The 22,009-nt window shown below is 44.5% G+C and overlaps 1 protein-coding gene across 2 annotated transcripts in view; it reads left to right on the top strand.

Annotated features, from left to right (window-relative positions):
- EPB41L4B (erythrocyte membrane protein band 4.1 like 4B) overlaps positions 1-22,009 on the top strand; it is a 142,024-nt gene that overhangs the window by 90,347 nt on the left and 29,668 nt on the right. For both annotated transcript variants that reach the window (XM_029203340.1, XM_029203338.1), the window contains exons 16-20: positions 10,617-10,831; positions 12,943-13,061; positions 17,834-17,959; positions 18,784-18,851; positions 21,348-21,446. In XM_029203340.1, coding sequence (XP_029059173.1) covers positions 10,617-10,831; positions 12,943-13,061; positions 17,834-17,959; positions 18,784-18,851; positions 21,348-21,446 — 627 coding nt within the window. The remainder of the gene's footprint in view (positions 1-10,616; positions 10,832-12,942; positions 13,062-17,833; positions 17,960-18,783; positions 18,852-21,347; positions 21,447-22,009) is intronic.

Below are 22,009 nucleotides of genomic sequence, written 5' to 3'. Positions count from 1 at the left end.
TTTCTCCTCTGAGGGCATTAATGCACTAGTGTTCAGTCAGGAGGTATGATTCTGGCTGACACCATCTGCTGTGATAACATGGTACTTGAGTGGATTCTGCTAAGAGAGTCTCAATCAAGAGCCACAGTTCCAGGCTAATGGACTTAATTATGAACTAGTAATGATGCTTCCCAGCTTTATTTTTTTTAATTAATTAATTAATTTGTTTATTTTTTATTTTTGGCTGTGTTGGGTCATCATTGCTGTGCACGGGCTTTCTCTAGTCGTGGTGAGCAGGGGCTACTCTTTGTTGCAGTGTGCGGGCTTCTCATTGCGGTGGCTTCTTTTGTTGCGGAGCATGGGCTCTAGGCACGCAGGCTTCAGTAGTTGTGGCACATGGGCTCAGTAGTTGTGGAGCATGGGCTCTAGAGCACAGGCTCAGTAGTTGTGGCACATGGGCTCAGTAGTTGTGGCTTGCAGGCTCTTGAACACAGGCTCAGTAGTTGTGGTGCATGGGCTTAGTTGCTCCACGGCATGTGGGATCTTCCCAGGCCAGGGCTCGAACCCATGTCCCTTGCATTGGCAGGCAGATTCTTAACCACTGTGCCACCAGGGAAGCCCGTGCTTCCCAGCTTTTTCTTGTCCTTGGCACCCATAGGAAATGTGTTGTATAGCACACTGGGGTAAGCAGACAAGGGTGCTTGAGGCTCCCGGCGCCCCTGGTCCTGTCCCCTTGCTCCAACAACTGAGAGAATGAAAGGTTCATCCCACTTGCCACCTTCTGAGGCCTATCAGTTGGGAAGCTTTACTGTGTGTCAGCAACTCCCTGATGCTTTAGTTCTGATTAGGAACATGGAGGTGTCCCCACTTAGGCTAAAAGTAAATTAGGTGCCAGTTTGCCCCAACCAGGCTCTTCTGGAAGGTGTTTAGAGAACTTAAGTGCTGCTGTGTGGGCTGCACAGAAGCTCTTCTTGTCTCCAGGAAGCCTGCTATGAAGTTGAGACATGTGCCAGGATAGGTAAAAGAGTAACTGAGTACAGGCAGCACCTAAAGGTGAACTGAGCAATCCAGAGAAGATGCCAGACGACTTTGGACAGAGAGGATGTTCCCTGTGTCCTCCTAAGAGACTTCAAGCTGGCACATCACATATGGGGGACTTCTTGGCCATCCAGAGTTCCGTTAAAAGCAGAGCATCTGTTGAGGCCTTGGCCTTTCTAGCTGATGATTTGGTTGTTTGGAAGGTAGAAGAAACACTGCCCTGCCAGTCAGCAAGGAAGACTGGGTTGGAAGTGTATAAGTGACAAGACCCTTGGAAGAAAATGACCCTGGTGTCTTAGAATCATTAATATGAAATGAGTGGAATTCAGGGTTTAATCTTCCATGTATTCTAATCTTTAGAAGTCTAAAAGGGAATATTTTTCACATGGACTATGAATATATCAGATAGTCTGAAAGATGAAGGCATTCAGAGCCCACAATTTAAAACAGTATTTTAAAGAGAAGGAAGGTAGAACATATGACCAAAAACAAAGGGGCAGAGACCTTTTTTTTTTTTTTTTTTGTGGTACGCGGGCCTCTCACTGTTGTGGCCTCTCCCGTTGCAGAGCACAGGCTCCGGACGCGCAGGATCTGGATGCGCAGGCTCCGGACGCGCAGGCTCAGCGGCCATGGCTTACGGGCCCAGCCACTCTGCGGCATGTGGGATCTTCCCGGACCGGGGCACGAACCCGCATCCCCTGCATCGGCAGGCGGACTCTCAACCACTGCACCACCAGGGAAGCCCAGAGACCTTTTTTTTTAAAAGGACTTCTGTAGCTGCACATTTTGGTCAGAGCAAAATGATGAACAATTTAATAGCAGAGCCATCTTGAGGATGGTATGTGAGATTAACAGGACAGAAGAAGAGCTGCTCAATTTCTGTTTTGTTTTTCTCTTTTTCAACAAGGAAGCCAGTCAGTATACTAACTGCAGAAAGGTGAAAAGAACAAAGAGAATGAAACTGAAGTCCAAGATAAGAGAGAGAGTAGTCAGGAAATATTTTATTGCTTTACAGTTAGTCTTCAGGTTGAGAAAAATGGCCTTGAAGAAAATTTGCATATGTCATTGCTGAGCCAGCACCAGCACACTTTGAAAAACTATGGAGTCTTGGGGAAATGCCAGAAGAATAGACAGGGAAATGTCATACAGATTCTTGACAAATGAATTCTAAAACCTGGAGTGATAAGCTTGATGGTAATACCAAGAAAAGTTTGAGAACAGATTCTTTTTTAAGCACTTAGTAAAGTAGTGTTCACTTAGGAACAGAATGGATTTGTTCAGAGTAAGTCATGCTAATCTTTCAAGATTCTTAGTAGGCTAACAGTAGAAGGACTGTCTCTAACCTAATAAGTAGAATTTGTCACAAATCAACATTTAATTTAGATTGTAGATTTAAGATAATCTACATACTTCAGAAATAAGACAAAGATGATTGCTAATATTCAATATCATTCTAGAGGCCTTACCAATGCAATAAGCCAGGAAAACAAGATAAAGAATAAATGCTGGGAAGGAAGAAACAAAATTCATGTGATTATCCTAAAATACAAGTGAATTCCAATTAATAAGAGTTCAGCAAGGTGACCAGAGGTAGAAATACCTTAAAGTCAGTAGTTTCATATATCTAGTAGTAAAAAAAATTAGAGAAAATGTAATAATTCGTGAGATCCCATTTTCAATTGTGACAAAACTGATATATGGACAGGAATAAAGTTAATAAGATATGTTCCATACCTTTATGGAAAAGTTAAAAATTCTGACTGAAGGACATTTAAGAAGATCTAAATAAATGGTGAGAAATACCTTATGAATACATTCTCCCAAATTAATCCATTATATTTAATGCTGCAAATCATAATTCCAATGGGATTTTTTTGGTAGTAACTTGAATTGTAAGGTAATCTGGAAGACTGAGTGCATGATAATAGCCAAGAAAAAACAAAAGAAAAAGAAAAACGATGTGTGAAAGGAAACAGGATTTGTACTGTCAGATATTAAAAAGCCCAAATATTAGCACAAAAGTAATTAAGACAGTCTGGTGCTGGTTTAGCAATAAATAAATAGTTCAATAAAAATATGAAGAATCCAGGGCTTCTCTGGTGGTGCAGTGGTTAAGAATCCGCCTGCCAATGCAGGGGGCATGGGTTCGAGCCCTGGTCCGGGAAGATCCCACATGCCGCAGAGCAGGTAAGCCCGTGCGCCACACTACTGAGCTTACGCTCTAGAGCCCGCGGGCCACAACTGCTGAGCCCACGTGCCTAGAGCCCGTGCTCTGCAACAAAAGAAGCCACTGCAATGAGAAGACCGCGCACCGCAACGAAGAGTAGCCCCCGCTCACCACCAACTAGAGAAAGCCCGCGTGCAGCAACGAAGACCCAACGCAGCCATAAATAAATAAATAATTTTAAAAATCATTAAAAAAAATATGAAGAATCCAGAAATAGATACAGGTAGATAATTGTGTATCAGTCATGGACAATCAGAACTGAAATCACTCTTGGCAGGTTTCTTACAGAGGGAAGTTGATACAGGGAATTGATTGCATAAGGGATGAAGAACTAAGTAGCTAAAGTGACCAGTGAGGCAACCCAGAAATTAGCAACAGCAGAACCTGCTTATCACTCCTAGAGCTGGAGAGACAAAGAGACGAAGAAATATGGCAGTATTCCAGAGCCCAGGAGCTGGGGCCACAGGGAGTCAGTCTAGTGAAAGCTGAAGCCCTAGGGGACTCAACTACTGCCGAAAACATCCCCTGAGGTAGAAAGAGATGAGGGAGAAATACTTAGCTCCTTTTCCTACCCTCCAGTCTCTGTCAGTGCCTCCCATTGGTCAAACCTACATAGAAACCCAAGGGCAGGGAAACTGGGAAATGCATTTCCTTGGAAATACAGCAGGTCAGGGGCACTCAGGGAGGGTAAGGTAAAGGTAAGGAGAGGGGTGTCCAACCCAGCCTGGGGAGGAGCCAATAAAGAAGAATTTATGTAGATATTGTGAGGCAAAGGTCTCTTTTTTCCTGAAATGAAGAGCCAGTTGTCTTAACATCACCCAAGGACATGAAAACATGTGATATGACAGTCTCTATCATTGGGAAGACAAGATGTGTACACAAAGATGTCTGAGGCAGTGGGGTTCTAAGGAGGTCTTGGGATTTTCCTGATGAGTGCATTTGCTGCCTTAAATAGAAGCCGAGGCAGATGGGAAGATGTAGCAGATGGACGGCACTTGGGGCACTTGGCAAGCAGAGAGGTGGGAGTCCTGGATTGTGTCCCAGACTCAGCCAGTTACCCACTGTGTGACCTGGTCACCTCATCCCCCCAGTGGGTCCCCGTTTCCCCATATGCAAAATGAGAAGGTTGGACTAGGGCCTTGTGTCTCAGCCCTGGCTGCACATTGGATTTAGAGATAGATGATGTAATTAGCCAGGGTAAGGGTTGTACATTGATAGTTTACAAAATCTCCCTTGGTTGATTTTTTAATCAGCTTTATTAAGATATAAATTAGATACCATGCAATTCACCAATTCAAATTGTACAATTTAATAGTTTTAGCGTTTTCACAAAGTAGTACAGTCACTACAGTCTAATCTTAGAGTATTTTAACTTCTCCTAAAAGAGACCCCAAAGCCATTAGCGGTCACTTCCTATTTCTCCCCATCCTCCCCAGTCCTAGTTAACCACTAATCTACTTTCTATCTCTATGGATTTACCTATTCTGGACATTTCATATAAATGGAATTATGTTTTCAAGGTTTATTCATGTCATAGCATGGATCAATATTTCATTCCATTTTATAACTGAATAATATTCTGTTGTATGGATATACCAGATTTTATTTATCTGTTCATCAGTTGGTGGACATTTGGGTTGTTTCTACCTTTTGGCTCTTGTGAATAATGCTGCTGTGAATATTCATGTGCAAGTCTTTGTATGGACATGTTTTTATTTCTCTTGGGTATATACCTGGGAATGGAATTTCTGGGTCGTATGGTAACTCTATGCTTAACCTTTCTGAGAAACTGCCAGGCCGATTTCCAAAGCAGTTGTGCCATTTTACATTCCCACCAGCAGTGTAGAGGGTTTCCTCTGGTGCTTTTCATATTCATCCGGAATTTAAAACCACCTAACTGGATGATATCTGAGTGGCCCTGTTTCTACAATTCTATGATTTTTTTTTTTTAATCCAAGATTAGATCCCCAGGGCTGCCCACAGAAGCCCAGGGCTGCCCACAGAAGCCCACGTCACCCAGAACTTGGCTGAACTATAGAGTGTATGATTGGTTCCTCAGAGCACCCTGATAACTCCCAGCATTAGTTTTAAGAGAAAGCCGTGTAAGTTCTGTGTTCCAGCTCAGGACCCTCCCCCATCCCTGCCCTGCGCAGGTCATAGTTCTGGCGATGGATTCTGGAGGATTATTCTGAATAATCATACTGTTATTATACTAAATACTGTAACTATTATAATATAATAATTAATATAACAATGGTATAATAATATTATAATTATTATAATGTTATAATATTATAAACCTCAATAATTATCCCATTTTTCAGTATGCAACGCATTTTGATTGAGTACCACGTGCCTGGCCTGCTGGGACCCCAGAGTCAGGGAGGGGAGAGGCTCTGGTGGGATTAGGCAGGGCTGTAAAAGTCCCCCAACCATGCATCTGCAGAGCCGTGTCCACCCCTAATGCAGTCAAGGACATCCCATATGACACAGTCCCCCCCCAGTAGGAACACTAACTTTTCTAGAGTTGGAAGTAGAATGGGAGTAGGGGCTTCCCCCAAGAGAAGGGAGGAGAAGAAACTAGGTCTGGTTCAACTTCTCACTTCACATCTACTAACAGGGCACGTTACTCACCTTCACTAAGTCCCACTGTAAAAGGAGGTGGCAGCAGCTTCCTTGCAGGGTAACTGTAAAAGAAAACCATTAAAGCGCCTAGCACGTGCTAAGCACATAGCAGCCCCCTTCTTCCACACCGGATCCTTTCAACTGCCACCTCATGGAAGCAGGAGCTGATGTGTACATACCCCTCGTCCATCACCCTCTGAAAACCAGGACTTGTGACCTCCTTTCCAGAATGCCAGAAGCCTGGTGAATCTCAGTCTCTATTGATGGTGAGCACAGAGCTGGCCTCATCTCCTAAACCTTAGCCTCTGGGCCCCGAGGCTTGTGGGCTGCTGAGTGCTGCCAGACCCTCTGGGTGGGCTTGACCTTCTCTGAGACCCTCTATTTCTCTTCCCATTTGTCTCTTTCTCAGTCTTCCCCAAAAGTCATGGTAAAGTGAAAATCACACGTTATTAAATACAATTTATCACTCTCTGCACATATATTTATTTCCCTGTTTAACTTTTCACTCTGGGTTTCCTGGAAATAAAACACGCACGCGCGCACACACACACACACACACACACACACACACAGTTTTAACTTGGAAAGACAAGAAGGTACGTGAGACTACAGCTTCATTCCAGGTCTGCGGCAGACATCACTCATCAATCACAGCACTCTTTCCTCCTGAGCTGGCACAACCTCAGCATCCTTTTTCGCCTTACATTCCAAGCAGAGAGTGAGCATCAGTTGGAGACGGCATGGGAGATGATGTCTATTTACCAGTCCTCAGAAATTCTTGCTCAGAACTTTGCACCACTACGTGCAGCCCTGAATGTACCCCAGATCTCTACTATAGGACATCTTGTTCCTTGGGTGTTCATTCTCACATTCAGTGAAACCCGTTTGAAGCTCAATCATGGTTTTCCCTCCTCCAAGCAGCCTTCACTCCCAGCATCCTTTTTTCAATTAATGGCATGCCATTTGCCTGGTCCTCCAGGCTAAAAAATTCAAAAATTTCTGACCCCTCCATGTCTCTGTGTTCTCCCCTTCTCAAATCCTGCCAATACCCCCCATCCTGTCACTCTCTTCCTTTCAGTGTTTCTCTGGTTTGTCTCTGCTGCCTAGACCATTATAGCCCCCATTCAGACCTTTAATAGGCTGGCTGCAGTGTGGAAGGAGGGCAGGGTGGAAGATGAGCCTTGAGGTGTAAAGTGTCCCAGGCTGTAGGGAGTTTTCTCTGTTCTGAGCTCCCAGTCTCTGTGCCTCCTTAGGACAGATATTATTTTCAACATATTTGAGACACAGGAAAATAATGCCCATGGGATTTGCAGTTCACACCTTTGTCGTCACATCCCAGCTCCACAGCTTCCATTCATCCTTCCTCCCTCTCTCGCTGCTTCTTTCCTTTTCGCCCTCCCGCCTTCCCTTCCTTCCTTTCATCATATATTTATGGAGCACCAATTATGTGCTAGTCAAAGTCTCTACATGTATACAATAGGATATTTAATGTAAAATAGCTAGCCCAGTGCCTGGGATAGAGCAAGTACTGGATAAATAGGTGGGGGAAAGGCTGATTCTCAGACCTGGAAGTGCACCGGAAATCACCTGACCCTGTCACATCACAGAGGAGGAAACTGAGGCCCAGAGCAGCTGTCCGAGGTTCCTGCACAAAGGTGGGCAGAACTAAGACAAGAAGCCAGGCGTCTCGATGACAACTTGGCGCACGTTTTGCTGCCGCCATTACTGCCTCCATGAGGGGGGTGGATACCCTTGGTTATGTTTCAGGTTGGAGAGGTGAAGCCGGACTCTGAACCCAGAAGCCAAAGTCACGCCTTCTTCCACATTCTTACGCACGTGCACTGCAAACACACACACACACACACACACACACACACACACACACACACATACACACGATGTGAGACTGTCCTGAGCCAAGTCTCCAGAAGGCAGCCAGGGTGGACCAAAGACCCAGCTCACGGGACAACGTGGGGACAATGGTGCTGTTTCTTCCGGAAAGCATCCTGCATCTGCAGCAGAGGCCTCCTGTACCTCCTTCCCCCAGCGCCCACATGCCAGGCCTGCAAGCCCTGCCTGCCCTGCTTCAGAAACAGCTCAGAGGGCTGCTCTTCCATCCAGTGAGTTTGTCTAGCCCCACCCCGTCACAGTCTCCTAATGAAGAGACTGGGGTGTCTGTCCTCCACGCAGCCCTCAACACGAACTTTCTAAAATGGAACTCCAGTCATGTCTCGCCTTTGCTTAAACCCTTTCCACTCCTCACTTCCGCTCCAGCCATCCTGCGCTTTCAACCATCATTCCTTTGCTCAGACTGTTCCTTAGGCCTGTAATAGCCATCTCTACCTTTTCACTTGAAAGACATTCCACAAAACAAATAAACAAAAAACAGTAACAAGGTAACACACTTTCACTGCTTTAGACCATGTGAGTTATAAATGAGAGAAAATCAACCACATCAAACAAAAATAAATAAATAGAATTTATTGGACCTTGTAATTTAAAAGGTCAGTGGTAGAACCAGCCTCAGGCAGGGCTGGAACCAGGGGTTCAGATGATACCATTGGGGTGTTTTCTTTCTTTCCATCTAACTTTACCCTCTGCTCGTCTTGTCTTCCTTTGTACATTGGCCACTTCCCATAGATACTCCTTTGTGTCCAGGGAATATGGTCATAAAGTAGCCTCAACTTATATCATCCTCATAGCCAGATCTGACTTATCTGTGTGTCACAGTAGATGCAGTGCCTCGGGCTCACAATACTTTTAGGGGCCCACAAAAATGGTTTCATTTCTTTGAAGTCAGAAGAAAAAAAAATGAACTTTTAGTTGAGGAAAATGGTTTAATATCCGATAATATATTCATTTTTATACAAATGCAGTCATAAAATATAATTTTAAATTTTTTATGGAGAAGAGGTGAAGGCCAAAGTGCTTAGGACCCACAAAAGTCACAATGAGGCCCTGTTTGACTCTTAAAAAGGAAGAGACACTTTCTCTCCATTTCCATATGTTAAACCTATAGGAAACTCTGTCCCTGATTGGATCATATCCCAGAAAAAGTCACTCTACCTGGAAGGAGGGAAAAGTCTGATTGGCCCACCCTGAGGGGAAATATCAACCTCATACAAACACAAGAAGTGTGGTTTCCTGTAAGAAGAAGGATTCTGTTTCAAGAATGTCTACCAAAATTTGACTGTCTCCCAGTTGATCCCGCCCTTATGATCCCTTTCCCAACACCTTCACCAGCCCCAGAAAAACTAGTTGCCTTTACCTCTATGCTCACTTAGCGGCTTGTTCTAGGGTGATTGTAACTGCGTAGAATTTCCTACGCTGAGGTGTGAGCTCCTTGAAGACAGAGTGAAGGAGTGGGCAGTAGAAATCTGGTCTATGGGAATGAGCAGAAAGAGGGGTTAGCTCTGCTTAGGGGTGTGAGGAGGAGACTTTTGATCTGGGTCTTAAAGGCTGGAAGTCTTCCTGGAGGAAGGGGTGTTTTAGCTGGGTTTAGGGATGAGGAAGGACTCCAGGGGACAGAAAGAGGTGAAAGGCACAAGGATGGGAAGGACTAGGGTGTAGAGAAGAACATAGCAGGAGATGAGCTGGAAGGATAATGGGAGAAGATCACAGGGGGGCCGTGAGTAAAGGAATTTGGATTTTTTCCACGGAGCATCTACAGAGGGCTGAAATTGAGTGTGAAATGTTGCATCTTGGTGCCTTTTTCTGCAGAGAAGTTCCGTAGTTTTCTAGATTTCCAAAGGGTCCTCTATCTTAAAATGGTTAGGAATCACTAGTAACAGAGAGGTATTCCAGCTCCTGGAGTGAGGAGTGCCACACTCTAGAATGTAATCAGAACAGCTCTCTGGCTAGTGCTCTGTGGAGGATGGGCTGAAGGAGGAGTAGAGGCTGGGAGAGCTTTGGGAATCTGTTCCAAGAGCCTTAGGGCAGTAATAACAGGAGGAGCAGTTGGAATTAGAAGATGTCGTAGCAGTACCATTAATAGGTGCTTTCTGCCTGGTGGGGGTGATGGAGAGGAGGAGAAAGTGACTTCAAGACTTCCAGTTTCTATCATGATCTTGTCGTAGGATGTTTAACAAATTATTTTTTAATTTGATGATTGCCTTTGACTTCCTCCTCCCACTTAGACGATGTCTTTTTTTTTTTTTGGCTGCGTTGGGTCTTCATTGCTGTACACGAGCTTTCTCTAGTTGCAGCGAGTGGGGGCTACTCTTCGTTGCAGTGCGTGGGCTTCTCATTGCGGTGGCTTCTCTTGCTGCGGAGCACGGGCTCTAGGCGTGCGGGCTTCAGCAGTTGTGGCACGTGGGCTCAGTAGTTGTGGCTCGCAGGCTCTAGAGCGCAGGCTCAGTCGTTGTGGCTCACGGGCTTAGTTGCTCCGCGGCATGTGGGATCTTCCTTGACCAGGGCTCGAACCCGTGTCCCCTGCATTGGCAGGCGGATTCTCCACCACTGCGCCACCAGGGAAGTCCCATGATGTCTTTTTTAAAATAGAAATTATTTCATTTGAAACTTAAGGATTTTTTAAGGGTTAACATCTCTGATATATACAAATTTCCACTTTCTGCTTTTCCTTTGAGTGCAGTGTTGCCTTTGTGTCCTGTTCTACAATAACCCTGTGGATCTGTTTGTTGAACCTATTTCTCCTGGTTTTCAATGCTTGGAGAACATCTTTTAAAGTACGGACAGGAATATCAAGACTCTCTGCTTTTCTAAATCCTGACTTTTACACCCTCTGCAGCTACCCGCTCCCTTCCCCAGGGCTCAGCAGCTCGGACCGGCTGCCTTTTGGCCTCGAGGAGAATGGGGGCACACCGTTTGCCACCAAAGCTTCGGGAAGGCACCACCATCACCACCACCAGCACCAGCACCACACTAACTATGGCCTCTCGCTGACCCTGGAGAACAAGGAGGGGCCTTTGAGGTCCCCAAACTCCAGCAGTAAATCGCTTACAAGTGAGTAGGAGTGTAGGGGGCAGGGTGGGGGAGTGATGCTGCAGGGTGTGTGCGGCTTTCCTAGATGCTCAAGACAGCCCCTTGCAGTGCAGCTCGGAACAGTGGTAATGTCTGTGCTGGGTTACCAGGTCTGGGCAAGAGCTGACAAGAGCCTTGTGCATTAGGCAGGGGCCACTTAAAAATTATGATTTACCAGCAAACTGATTTCGTTACAAGAGAGCAAATGTCTCTCCACCTCATTTCATGCCGGTTCTCTGCTTCTGCCATATCCAGCACTGGCTCAGGCAATGGAACAGGGACACACGGGAGTGAGGTGGCTGGAATCTCTCATTCCCAACCACAAGAAAGCCCATTCTGTCCCATTTCTGGCATCCCACTTTTCTGAGAGCAAGGTGTCAAGTAGATCTAGTGCATACTGTTAAAGGTCCCAGCTAGAGAAATTACGGAAATGGAGAGTAAGCAAATTAGAAACGTTTCTAGCAACTTGACAGGGCAATTTCATATCTGTTAAAACTAATTAAAAATGTGGGCTTGGATTTTGTATGACTGTTCTTTTCTTTTTCTAGAAAATCACTTTTATTATATTTTACCAAAGAATTGGTCTGTGATAGTAGGTGGGGGAAGAACTTGTTCTTTATCACGTATGGTTTGAAAAAGTGCCAAGGTAGAGGCAAGAGTCAAGAGGCTTCGATTCTAGTTCTCACTGTTGAGCCAAGTCCCCACTTGGATCCTTGGTTTTCTCGTCTATGGAATGTGGTGGAGGGTATTGAGAAGATGACCAAGGAGTCTTCCAGGTCTGATATTTCATAAGTCTGTGGGCTGGTGAAGAGGATGAGCCATTGAGCCTTTACCTGTAGATCACAGGTAGCAGTTCTGGGTTGGCGGAGCTATAGCAATGGGAACCCATCATCCACTTGGTGTTGAAAAACCAGTCCCTCATCACTCTCCGCACTGCCCTGGCCCTGGGCCAGGCCTCTTCCTTTTGTATCTGGGCAGCTATGACAGGCCTCTACGGGCACCTCCTCCAGTGGAGTCTCCAAATTGTAGCTGCTGAAGCGAGAGCACTCACCAAATAGCTCTGACCAAATGCCTTAAGACCTTTCCATGGTACTTCACTGTCCTGGGATAAAGCCAACACTTCTGAGCATGGCCACACACAGACCTTCACAGCCTGGCCCCTGCCAAGGTCTCCAGCCTTCCCCCACACTCCTCACTACACTCTAGCTACGTGGAACTCCTCTCCTCTCAGGAAACACTGTGCCACGTCCCAGCTCTGTCATTTGCACCTGCTGTTCCCTCTGCCTGGAATGCTTTTCTCCACCCTAATGAACTCCTACACATCCTTCAGGAACCAGCTCAAAGGTTGTCAGTGAAACTTTCTCTTACACCCCTCCCCAATTCCTGGCTTTGGAGTGCCCTCCCTCTTACTCTATATAATTAAATAAATCTTTGGTCGCTCTTATTGGGGGTATCTGCACAGGCATCTGTCTCCCCCACTGGGCTAGAATTGTATCTCATTCATCTCTTTATTCTAGCTTCCCAGATCCCAATTGCTATGAGTACTTGGCACAAACTTTAATATGTAATGAATATTGAATATTTAATGAATATTTAATGTATTAATGGATAAAAACAAGCTAGTGGGAGGAGTGGTGGTGAACTAATCCAACTTTCAGAAATCAAAACCAGTGAATTTGATTTTAGAAGCATAACATGGTGTTTAAGGGCACATTCATCTGTCTGTTAGCCTGAACACTAACCTTTCCCATTTGCATAGTGCTTTTCCATTAGTAAAGCATTGGCACATGAATTACCTCACTTAATATTCACAGCAGCCCTGCAAGGTAAGTAATTTTATTTTCATTTGAAAATGGCTGAGAGGCTCAGAGAGGTAAAGTAACCTGCTCAGGGCCACTGCTCATATTTGGGAGAGTTAGGCCTTGACACCTCGACCTTAAATGTTCTCACATCCCATCTGCTAGTGCATTCCCGAGAGATTCAAGCTGCCAGAGGAGAAGCCGGACAGAAAGGCACTGGGAGTCGGGCTCTGGCAAGCATCTTTTATCACCCATATCTCTCTGCCCTTTCAACCTTTCCTTATTCACTTGCAGAACTGAGTCCAGGAGCACCTGCCCTGTTCAGCGAAACCGCTGCCCATCTAAAGAAGCTGGAACTGGAAACTGTGAAGGCTGCTGGACCCTGGCCTGCTCTGCACATCAACATAAATAAGGTGCCAAGGACTGGAGCTGGGCAATGAGCATGGACCTGGGGTTCACTCAAACCTCTCATTATTACCCTGCCCGCCTCCTAAACTATGTGCCTTTGTCTTGGAGGGATTTCTACTCAATCTTTTTCTGCTCGGCATGTCTCTTAGGAGCAGAAATTCACTTACATTCTTTTTGGGTGGATTACAGCACTAGGGGCTGCCCCCAGTGCTGAGGCCCAACAGGCTGGATCTGTTAGTGGTCTCTCCATCCTTCTAACTGAAAGTTCCATGAGAGAAGCATCCACATTTACCTCTTTCCATTTTTACCCCTCTGTATTAGTCTGCATTGGCTACTATAGCAAATTACCATAGACCCGGTGGCTGAAACAACAGATATTTATTTCTCACTGATCTGGAGGCTGGGGAGTCTAAGATCAAGGTGCCAGATGACTTGGTTCCCTGGTGAGAGCTCTCCTCCTGTCTTGGAGCTGGTCGCCTTCTCACTGTGTTTTCACTTGCCAGAAGAGAGGGCTCTTTCTTTCTTCCTCTTCGTAGAAAGCCACTAATCCCATCATGAGGGCCCCACCCTCATGACTTCATCTAAATCTAATTACTTCTCAAAGACCCCATGCCAAATACCATCACAATGGTGGTTAGGGTTTCGGCATATAAATTTGGAGAGAACACAGTTCAGTCCATAGCACCCTCTATCTCACTCAGACAGTACCTGGCACATCGTAGATGTTCAGTAACTGTTTGCTAATGGAAGGAAGGGAGGGATGAAAGTAGGGAGGGTGGGCGGAGGAAGGGACAGGGCAGAAGCCAAGCTCTCTTTTGGCTAGACCTGTTCTTATATCCAAATGGGTAGCCTTATAAAAGCCAAGTTTTATCTTAGAACTGTAGAAAGCTGGTGCTGAATTCAATCTGTCATTTAGTTCAGCCTTTTCAACATCTGAGACCAGAGGAAAGGCAATGGCTTTCCCAAGGTCACAGAGCAGTGGTGAAACCTTGGGCTCCCGACTCCTGGTCCAGTGCCCTTTGCACTCCAACATGCTTCTTCATTTTCTACACCAGGATTTCTCAGCATAGGTCCAAGTGGCATATTGGCCTGATAATGTTGTGTGGGGGGCTTACCTGTGCATTCTAGGATGTTTTACAGCACCCCTGGCCTCTCCCCACTCGATGCTATTAGAAGCCCCATCCAGATGTGACAACTAAAATTGTCTCCAGACATTGCCAAATGTCCCCTGAAGGGCAGAATTGCCCCTGGTTGAGATCCACTGTTGCACACATTTTTTAATTTTTAAAATCCCCATAGGAATAGTATTCTTTACTCATGGGTCATTTCTTTCCACTCTAATGCTTAGCTTTGCCCCTTTATAATAAGGAATAGGAGGAATTTGGAAGATCTGGCCTGGAAAGCTCCCCCTCCTTACCTGCACTGGTGAACGTGGGAAGGTTATACCTCCTATCGGGGCTGTTCCTCCACCCCAGACATCCCTCTAGCCTGCACTACACTTCCAGCATTTCTCAGAAGACCCTCCACTCCCTTGCAATCCCACACCCCAGCAGGGCAGCCTAAAGTCCCTCTGATCACTAAAGGGCCCCAACTTCAAGACACCCTGTTCACCCACTTTTTCTTTGATACTACCCTCCCTGATAGCCAGCTGGAAAAAAATTCCTCCTGCAGGATGGCACTTATATTCTTTCAGTCAACAAATCTTTATTGAGCAGGCCTCTGCTAGGTGTTGGGAGTCAGCCTGATGGATTGTGTGCCCCTGGATTTGTCTTCTCTCTCTTAGTATCCTGACTGTCAACTTTTCTTCTGCAGTCCACACAATAAATTGTTTTAACAGGGACTTACCTGGAGTTTGGCAAAATCCAAAAATATTTTGCAGGGAAGTATAGCATACGGTAGCAGAGAACTCACACACTCTAGGTAATTAGTAGTTGCACGAATATTGGTGGGACATCACCAATAATGGCCTGCTCTGGGTTAAGATGTAGCTGAGACAGCTGTGAGTTACTGAGCATTTCTCTGACGCTCAAGCAACAATACCCCTCTTTTCTCCTCCACTTGAAGAAATGCATCAGTGAGCAAGTAGGCTAGAGTGAAGTCAGATAACCTTGACTTTGTCCTAATGCGTAAGCAAAGTATATTACTTCATACTATGATTCTTTTTTTTTTTTTTGTGGTACGCGGGCCTCTCACTGTCGTGGCCTCTCCCGTTGCGGAGCACAGGCTTCGGACGCGCAGGTTCAGCAGCCATGGCTCATGGGCCCAGCCGCTCCGCGGCATGTGGGATCTTCCCGGACCGGGGCACGAACCCGTGTCCCCTGCATCAGCAGGCGGACTCTCAACCACTGCGCCACCAGGGAAGCCCCATACTATGATTCTTTATCATTAATAAAACAATCCTCACAACTTATCATGATACCACAATTGGGAACCAATGGTTTTGATGGCTTTTAAGGTTTTTTGCGGTCTGAAGAATCCTCTGATTCTTCTAAGGTTTAGATATGTTAATGGTGAGAAGACATTTGGTTGCCCAATTCCAAAAGCATACCCAATATTATCACAGGAATTTAAATCTCATCAGATTTCAAATGTGTAAACAGTTTGTATCAACAAGTGAAAACTGCATCTGATCATTTCTTTATCCCCAAATGACATCCTCAAACAGAAGACCATTTCCAATTATAATAGTATCAAAGCCCAATTATCATTCATTTGTATGTTTTGAAATCTGTATTTCCATATTGAACGGTAAAGCCTCTTTCCTCAATTCAAATTGAATGTAAAATATGGCCATGCAAAAGAGAGAAAGCACAGCATTCTTGGTGCCATCCTCCAGGCTGTAATTATGGTCTTGTTGTAATCCACATGTTTATCCCTCATAGAGATGCCTTTTATGCAAACATATTCATGTAATAACACTCAAATTTTCCAAAATTTATATTGGTCTTCACCTGAGTCAAGTTATAGAGCTGAAAGGTAGCTCCTTCTTTTCAAAACAAGCCAGCTTGAATTTTATATCCAAAAAGCAGTTTAGAATTAATAAATTCAAGGGGAAAATCAATGCTAAATTCTCACTCTTATTTTAGCAGCATTCAATTTTTTTTTTTTAAAGTAGGTCTTCGGTCATTACTGTCAGTATAACTATATCCCCTTAAGCAATTGTCAAAAATCTCAAATGGGCTTTAGAACCAGTTCAATTCTTGTATTCCGGCATATCATTCCAAAAAATTAGATCTAATTAAAAAATTAACTCATCATACATCAGTGAAAACACCCATGCTAGTATTATCTTTTATATATCTTTTCAACAATTATCTTAATGTAACAGGATGTACATGTACAAGATAAATTATACTAAAACTATACTGTAAATAATAAATAAGTTACTGTTTTGTTTTGTTTTAGAGAATGCTAAGTCTCTTAGGATCCTGACTCCATTCAAAACAGTCTGTTTTTATACTCAGCTTGATGGCTTAGGGTCATTAGTGTCCTCATATCCGATGCTGTCTTTGTAGTTATATATTTTTTTCTAACCAAAGAATCTAACGTGAAAGTGCCATTCATATCCTTTTTTCCCATGTGATTGTCATGATAATCTTATGAAGAAAGAAACAGCCTCAGAGAGGTTAAAGGGAGCCATTGTGGCTGGTGGTCAGGGGCTCTAGCTTTGGAGTCACCCAGTCTGGGTGTGAACCTTGGCTCTTCTGTGTACTTCCTGTGTGATCTTGGGCAAGTGACTTGCCATCTCTCTGCTTTGTTTTTCTCATCTATAAAATGGGGATGGTGATAGTATCTACCTTCAAATGGGATGGTTAAATGAGAGGATTCAATGAGATGTGCATATGAAATCCGCCCCCCCCCCCGCCCCTTACCCTCCTTGTCCTTCATCTCCATCACCACCACCATCATCATCATCTTGTTTATGGTGCTAGTAAGGGCAAGAGCTGAGATTCAAATCCAGGTCTTCTGTCTCTGCTTATTTTACTGTTTTGTGAAATTGCTGGGTTCAGCTTGTTCTACCACATTCCCTCCATATGTTTGGAGGTCCTGCTGGGAAACTGCATTCTCGGCCCTCTTTTCTTTATTCAATGATGTCAACCAGCCAGTTGCCCTATGCTTCCTCTGGAGCTTTCATAAAACCCTTACTATGTGTATCAAGGTGCTCAATAGGACTTTTGAATTAGTGAATTAGATTAATTTGGGAACTTGCAGAATTGGAGGCCTTTAGAACATTTTGTTCTTGCCCTGGTACATTGTGGCTAATGTGCCATATTAAAATGAGGCAACATAGATACAAATTTCTCATTGAGAATCACAATTTTCAGCAAGATTATTGTAAAAATACCAATTAGTATTTTGTACTCTTTCCCTTAACCCAACAAGTCACAGAATTGGGTCTTTATATGTAAGAAGTAGCAGTTATGGGGGAAATAGCACTGCAGCTGGGTGTAGGAAACTCGGAGCTTGAATCCTGGCTTTACCTGCATGAATACTGGAAGAGTCTCTTCTCTTTGGACCTTCCCCATCTTCTGACTCATGGGCTTCCTAATACAACCTCTCCCTGCTTCACGTGAGAATGAGAGGATTGAGAGGATGTGCTTGTGAATCCTTTGCAAATAGTAAAAGCACTGGTACAAACATAAGGAGTTAGTGACACACTTTTCTATATGTTTATGTCTTTGGGTTATCTGCAGTGATGATTGATGGGAAAGATTAATGTATGTGTTTTCTTAGTTCTTTGTTTACAGTCTGTTGCGTGTATTTTGGTTCATCTCAGGCTGAAGAAAAAAAGGTTTCTGAGAAGACTCTTCAGACCCCGCTTTTGCCTTCCCCCGTGGCTGATCACGTTAAGTGTAACATTTTAAAAGCCCAGCTGGAGAATGCTTCCCGAGCGAGCGCCCAGGTGCGTGCCATGCATGCAGGCCTTTGATTTCACGTTGCGGGATTTCCTCTGTGCCACGTAGAAGAAAGAGGCATTCTAGGACTGAGATGCTGTGTCAGTTAGGGTGCAGCCAGGAGATAGGAACCACACCTGTTATGTGCACAGAGCTTTTAATATAAAGAGTTATTAACTGGTATAGCTATAACTGGGTAAGTGAAAGGGCCAGCTCTGTACACTGTGGTGGGTCTGAGGACCACAGGCTGCTGCATCTCCTGTTGACCTCCAGTGTGTGTTCAGCTGGCCTGGCTGGCTGAGTGGGTGTCCTTTTCTTCCCCACCATTCTTTATGGGACTTGCCAGAGGGAAGAGGACAAGGCTTCTATCAAAATCCTATGACATAATTCCTCCCAGGCTCGGTACACTGATGTGAAAGGACAGCTTCTAAACTCTTTTGTAAGCTGTAAGTGCTATGTGAGCATAGAGCTGCTTATTATTCCTGATCTAAAATGTGAAGTGGGGGATTAAACTGTGGGTTTGGCTTTCCTCACACCATCCTCTTCTCATTCCATCGTGAGCTGGCACGTAGCAGGTGCTCAATATGAGTGTGAATGCAAGCATTGATTTTATTTGAATGATTACGTGTTAATCCCTGCGATGGGGAATGACTCAAGAAAACATTTTTTGTTAAATAAACACCGGAAAATTTTGTTACTGACTGAGTACTTGATGTTCTACCTCTTTGATACACCTTCACATTTCTGTAATCCTTTGAATGTAGGAGACTTGGAAACATTTTTGTATGCCAAGATGTCCAGTTTTGACGAGCCTGCCTGTTTTCTTTAACAGGTTGGAAAAGAGGAATCGACGTTTGTAAATATCAATAAGAAATCCAGTCTTCAGGACGCTAACGTAAGGTCTGTTGCTTCTTGTTTGAATGGGGAAACAATGGTACCTTCAGCATTATCCTCAAAACATTACTCACGAGGGCATTTGCTGATAAAATAAAGAGGAAAAAGAAAACTGAGAGAATGTGAGCCTGAAGCAAGAGAAAAGGACTGTCATAAACAACTTCCTTTATGCCTCAAAAATGCCACTTATTCTGTTTTAATATTTCTACCTGATGTACCAAAAAAGAAGTCACTTTTGAGATGCTTCTCAGGCATGTAGATCTGACCTTGTCATTCCCCTGCTTAAAGTCACGGTGGAGTCCGGACTCCTTAACAGAGCATAGGGTGACCTTTATGACCTGGCTTCTGCTCCCTGTCCCAGTTCAGTTCATCCCTCTTCCCGTGGTCCATTCACACGCTCCTTATCTGAGCTCCTTGAAGTACTAGAACCACAAATGTTCTTTAAAGCCTCCAGGCTACCACCAACCCAAACCCAGAGGAAAACCTTCCTTTCGTGATCTCATAGAAAGCAGACACTCTTCCCCTCCCAGCCCAAGTGAGTAACAACCTGTAGATCATGGCAGCCCCACTGACACCTTGGCAGCCTGCTAACATTGGTGGGGGTCTTCCTAGGATAGAGTTTCCTAAAATGGGTCCAAGGAGCACTGCAAGCATATCTTGTTAAAACCAAAGACTCAGGTCCTACTCCAGACCCTTCAGATCCTTTGGTGGAAGGTGGGGTGGGTGTTGTTGGTGGGGGAGGGGGGAGGGGGGAAGGGGGCATGGTTGTGGTAGGGGAGGCCAGGAATAAGAATTTCAAAAACACCCAAGGTGACCTAGGAACCACTACCCTGGGGAATACTTGATGCTAACAATAAAGACTAATATTTCTCTATGTCATCTCATGATGCCTGGCCCATGTTCTTGGTATAAATTTGTCTTCCTCCAGAGACCCATACCCAGCTGCCTCTTGGACTTTTCAAAACCTTAATTCGTCTCTTCCCACCCTACCCTACTCTCCCTTCACCAGTTTTCCTATCTTGGTCAGTGGCATCGTTACCTACCTGTGATCCAGACCTGAGGCCTGGGAGTCCTTGACTGTTACCTACCTCATGCCCTCATCTAATTAGTCACCAAGTCCTGCCAATTTGACTTTCATATTATCACCCACATCCATCCTCTCCTCTTCAGGACCCTCTTCCCGGCCTACCCCCGGGCCTCACCATTTCTCATCCTGGATAACCACTACTGCCGTCTTCTAAGATGCTCCCGACTGGCCTGCTCTCACCAGCATCCTTTGTTGCTCCAAGGGCCTTTCTAAAATGCAAGTGTGACCTTGCCACTCCCTTGCCTAAAACCTTCAGTGACTGCCTTTGCCTTCAGGGTAAACAGCTCATCCTGAGGTGTCTCAAACCCTGGCCCCTGCTTTCCCCGCTAGTCACAATCCCCTGCTCTTCCAATGGGGCCTTACCCATCAGCAGTTCCGGGGCTCCACTCTGTCTCCCACCTTGGAAGTCTTACCTCCATCTGGTTGAGTGTAAATCCCTCCTTGAAGCTTTCCAGACACCAACCATTTCACCCAAGCAAAGTTATGTGCTCCCCTATGTGTTCTTCCGGGGACCACGTTCTGTTGACTCTGGGGTCCCAACTTGAGGAAATCATGAACCTAAAGTATGTTGACTCCAATTTCGTATTTGCTCATTCACATGTTTCTTTAACAAACATTTCCTGGGCACTGGCCACCTACCTATCGCCATATTAGGCATTGAATAGAAGGGAAGATGGAGGTCCAGAAGTGTTAACTGACTTGCTAGAGGTCCCTTGCTGAGAACCTCAATTTGTTTTGATGCCTGTTGGTCCCCGAAGGTAATTTCTGGTGTTTTAAGTGAAATCAGTCACGTACAAAAATGTGTAAAAGCTTTACCTTAAAATCACTGGTTTTGAGTAAGCCCATTGGTTATCTGGCATATTTTCTTGAGGAAATATAAAAATGAAACTTAATTTTTAACGTTTTCACCTAGACATAGAATTAAAATGTTTCCGAGTAAGTCTTAAAGGTCTCCTGATTATGCATTTTCACATGAAATACTCTAATCATTATTTATCTCTCTTTTTAAAAAATATATTCCATGGTGTGTTTAAAATAACATAGCTACCAGATTACTTGGAAGTAAAAACGGGTTATCCACAGGTTTCTCTTTACTCATTTTACTGGCAAAACCTGGTTATGAACCAAAACCTAAAATTGGGAGTGGATGTTTTGGGCAGGGAAATTTTATGTGGTACCCCAATTATGTTCAGTTCCTGCTGGCTGTATTTTCTTCCCTATGATTTTTTTGGTTTTGGCTTTTCTGTGGTATTTTTAAATAATTATATGTAATAAGTAAAGAGGAGAAAAAAAAAGGATATCTTGACTGTCAGTGTTATTAAGGTATAAATTAACTGAGAAAGCAGCCCCTATAGCCAAAATCAGACCATAAACCTTTTTATTGGTGGTGTTCTGCTTTTCTGGTGTGTCTCTAGAAGTCCTATTCCTATACGTGTGGAAACTACCCAACCAGCTGCGGAAAAGCCGGAAATCAAGCCTCCCCGAGTGCGGAAGTTAACGAGACAGTACAGCTTGTGAGTTCTATGCTGCAGGTTTTTCAATTATAACAACAAAGGTGATGCTAAATGTCCAGTTGTAAATGCTTCTTAGCCCTTTACACCATTCCCAAAGAGCTATCCCAAAAATAGAGTCTGTTTCCAATTTAAGTCATAGTGGGACTGGATCTTTCTCCCTGAAAACATGACATGATTGGCATATGTATTCATTATTGATTGCTGTGTAACAAATTACTCCAAGATTTAGTGGCTTAAAACAATCCACATTTATTACCTCACAGTTTCTGTGGGTTGGGAATCCAGGCATGGCTTAGCTGGGTCTTCTGGGTTAGAGTGTCTCTTAAGGCTGCCTTCAAGGTGTTGGCAAGGGCTACAGTCTCATCTGAAGTCTCATTCATGCCGTGTGGGACAGGATTCAGTTCCTTGAGGGCTGCTGGACTGAGGACATCATTCATTGCTGACTATTGGCTGGAGGTTGCCCTTAGTTCCTAGTCATGTGGACCTCTGCTGCTTTCTCCATAGGAGAAAACACACAAGAAGAGCCAGAGAGAGCACTAAGAAGGTGACATCACAGTCTTCTA

The sequence above is a fragment of the Monodon monoceros genome, unplaced genomic scaffold (assembly GCF_005190385.1).
Source record: "Monodon monoceros isolate NGI ecotype Baffin Bay Population unplaced genomic scaffold, NGI_Narwhal_1 Super_Scaffold_5, whole genome shotgun sequence".
NCBI classification, from domain to species: Eukaryota; Metazoa; Chordata; class Mammalia; order Artiodactyla; family Monodontidae; genus Monodon; species Monodon monoceros.
This window is presented reverse-complemented; position numbering and strand designations above follow the sequence as displayed.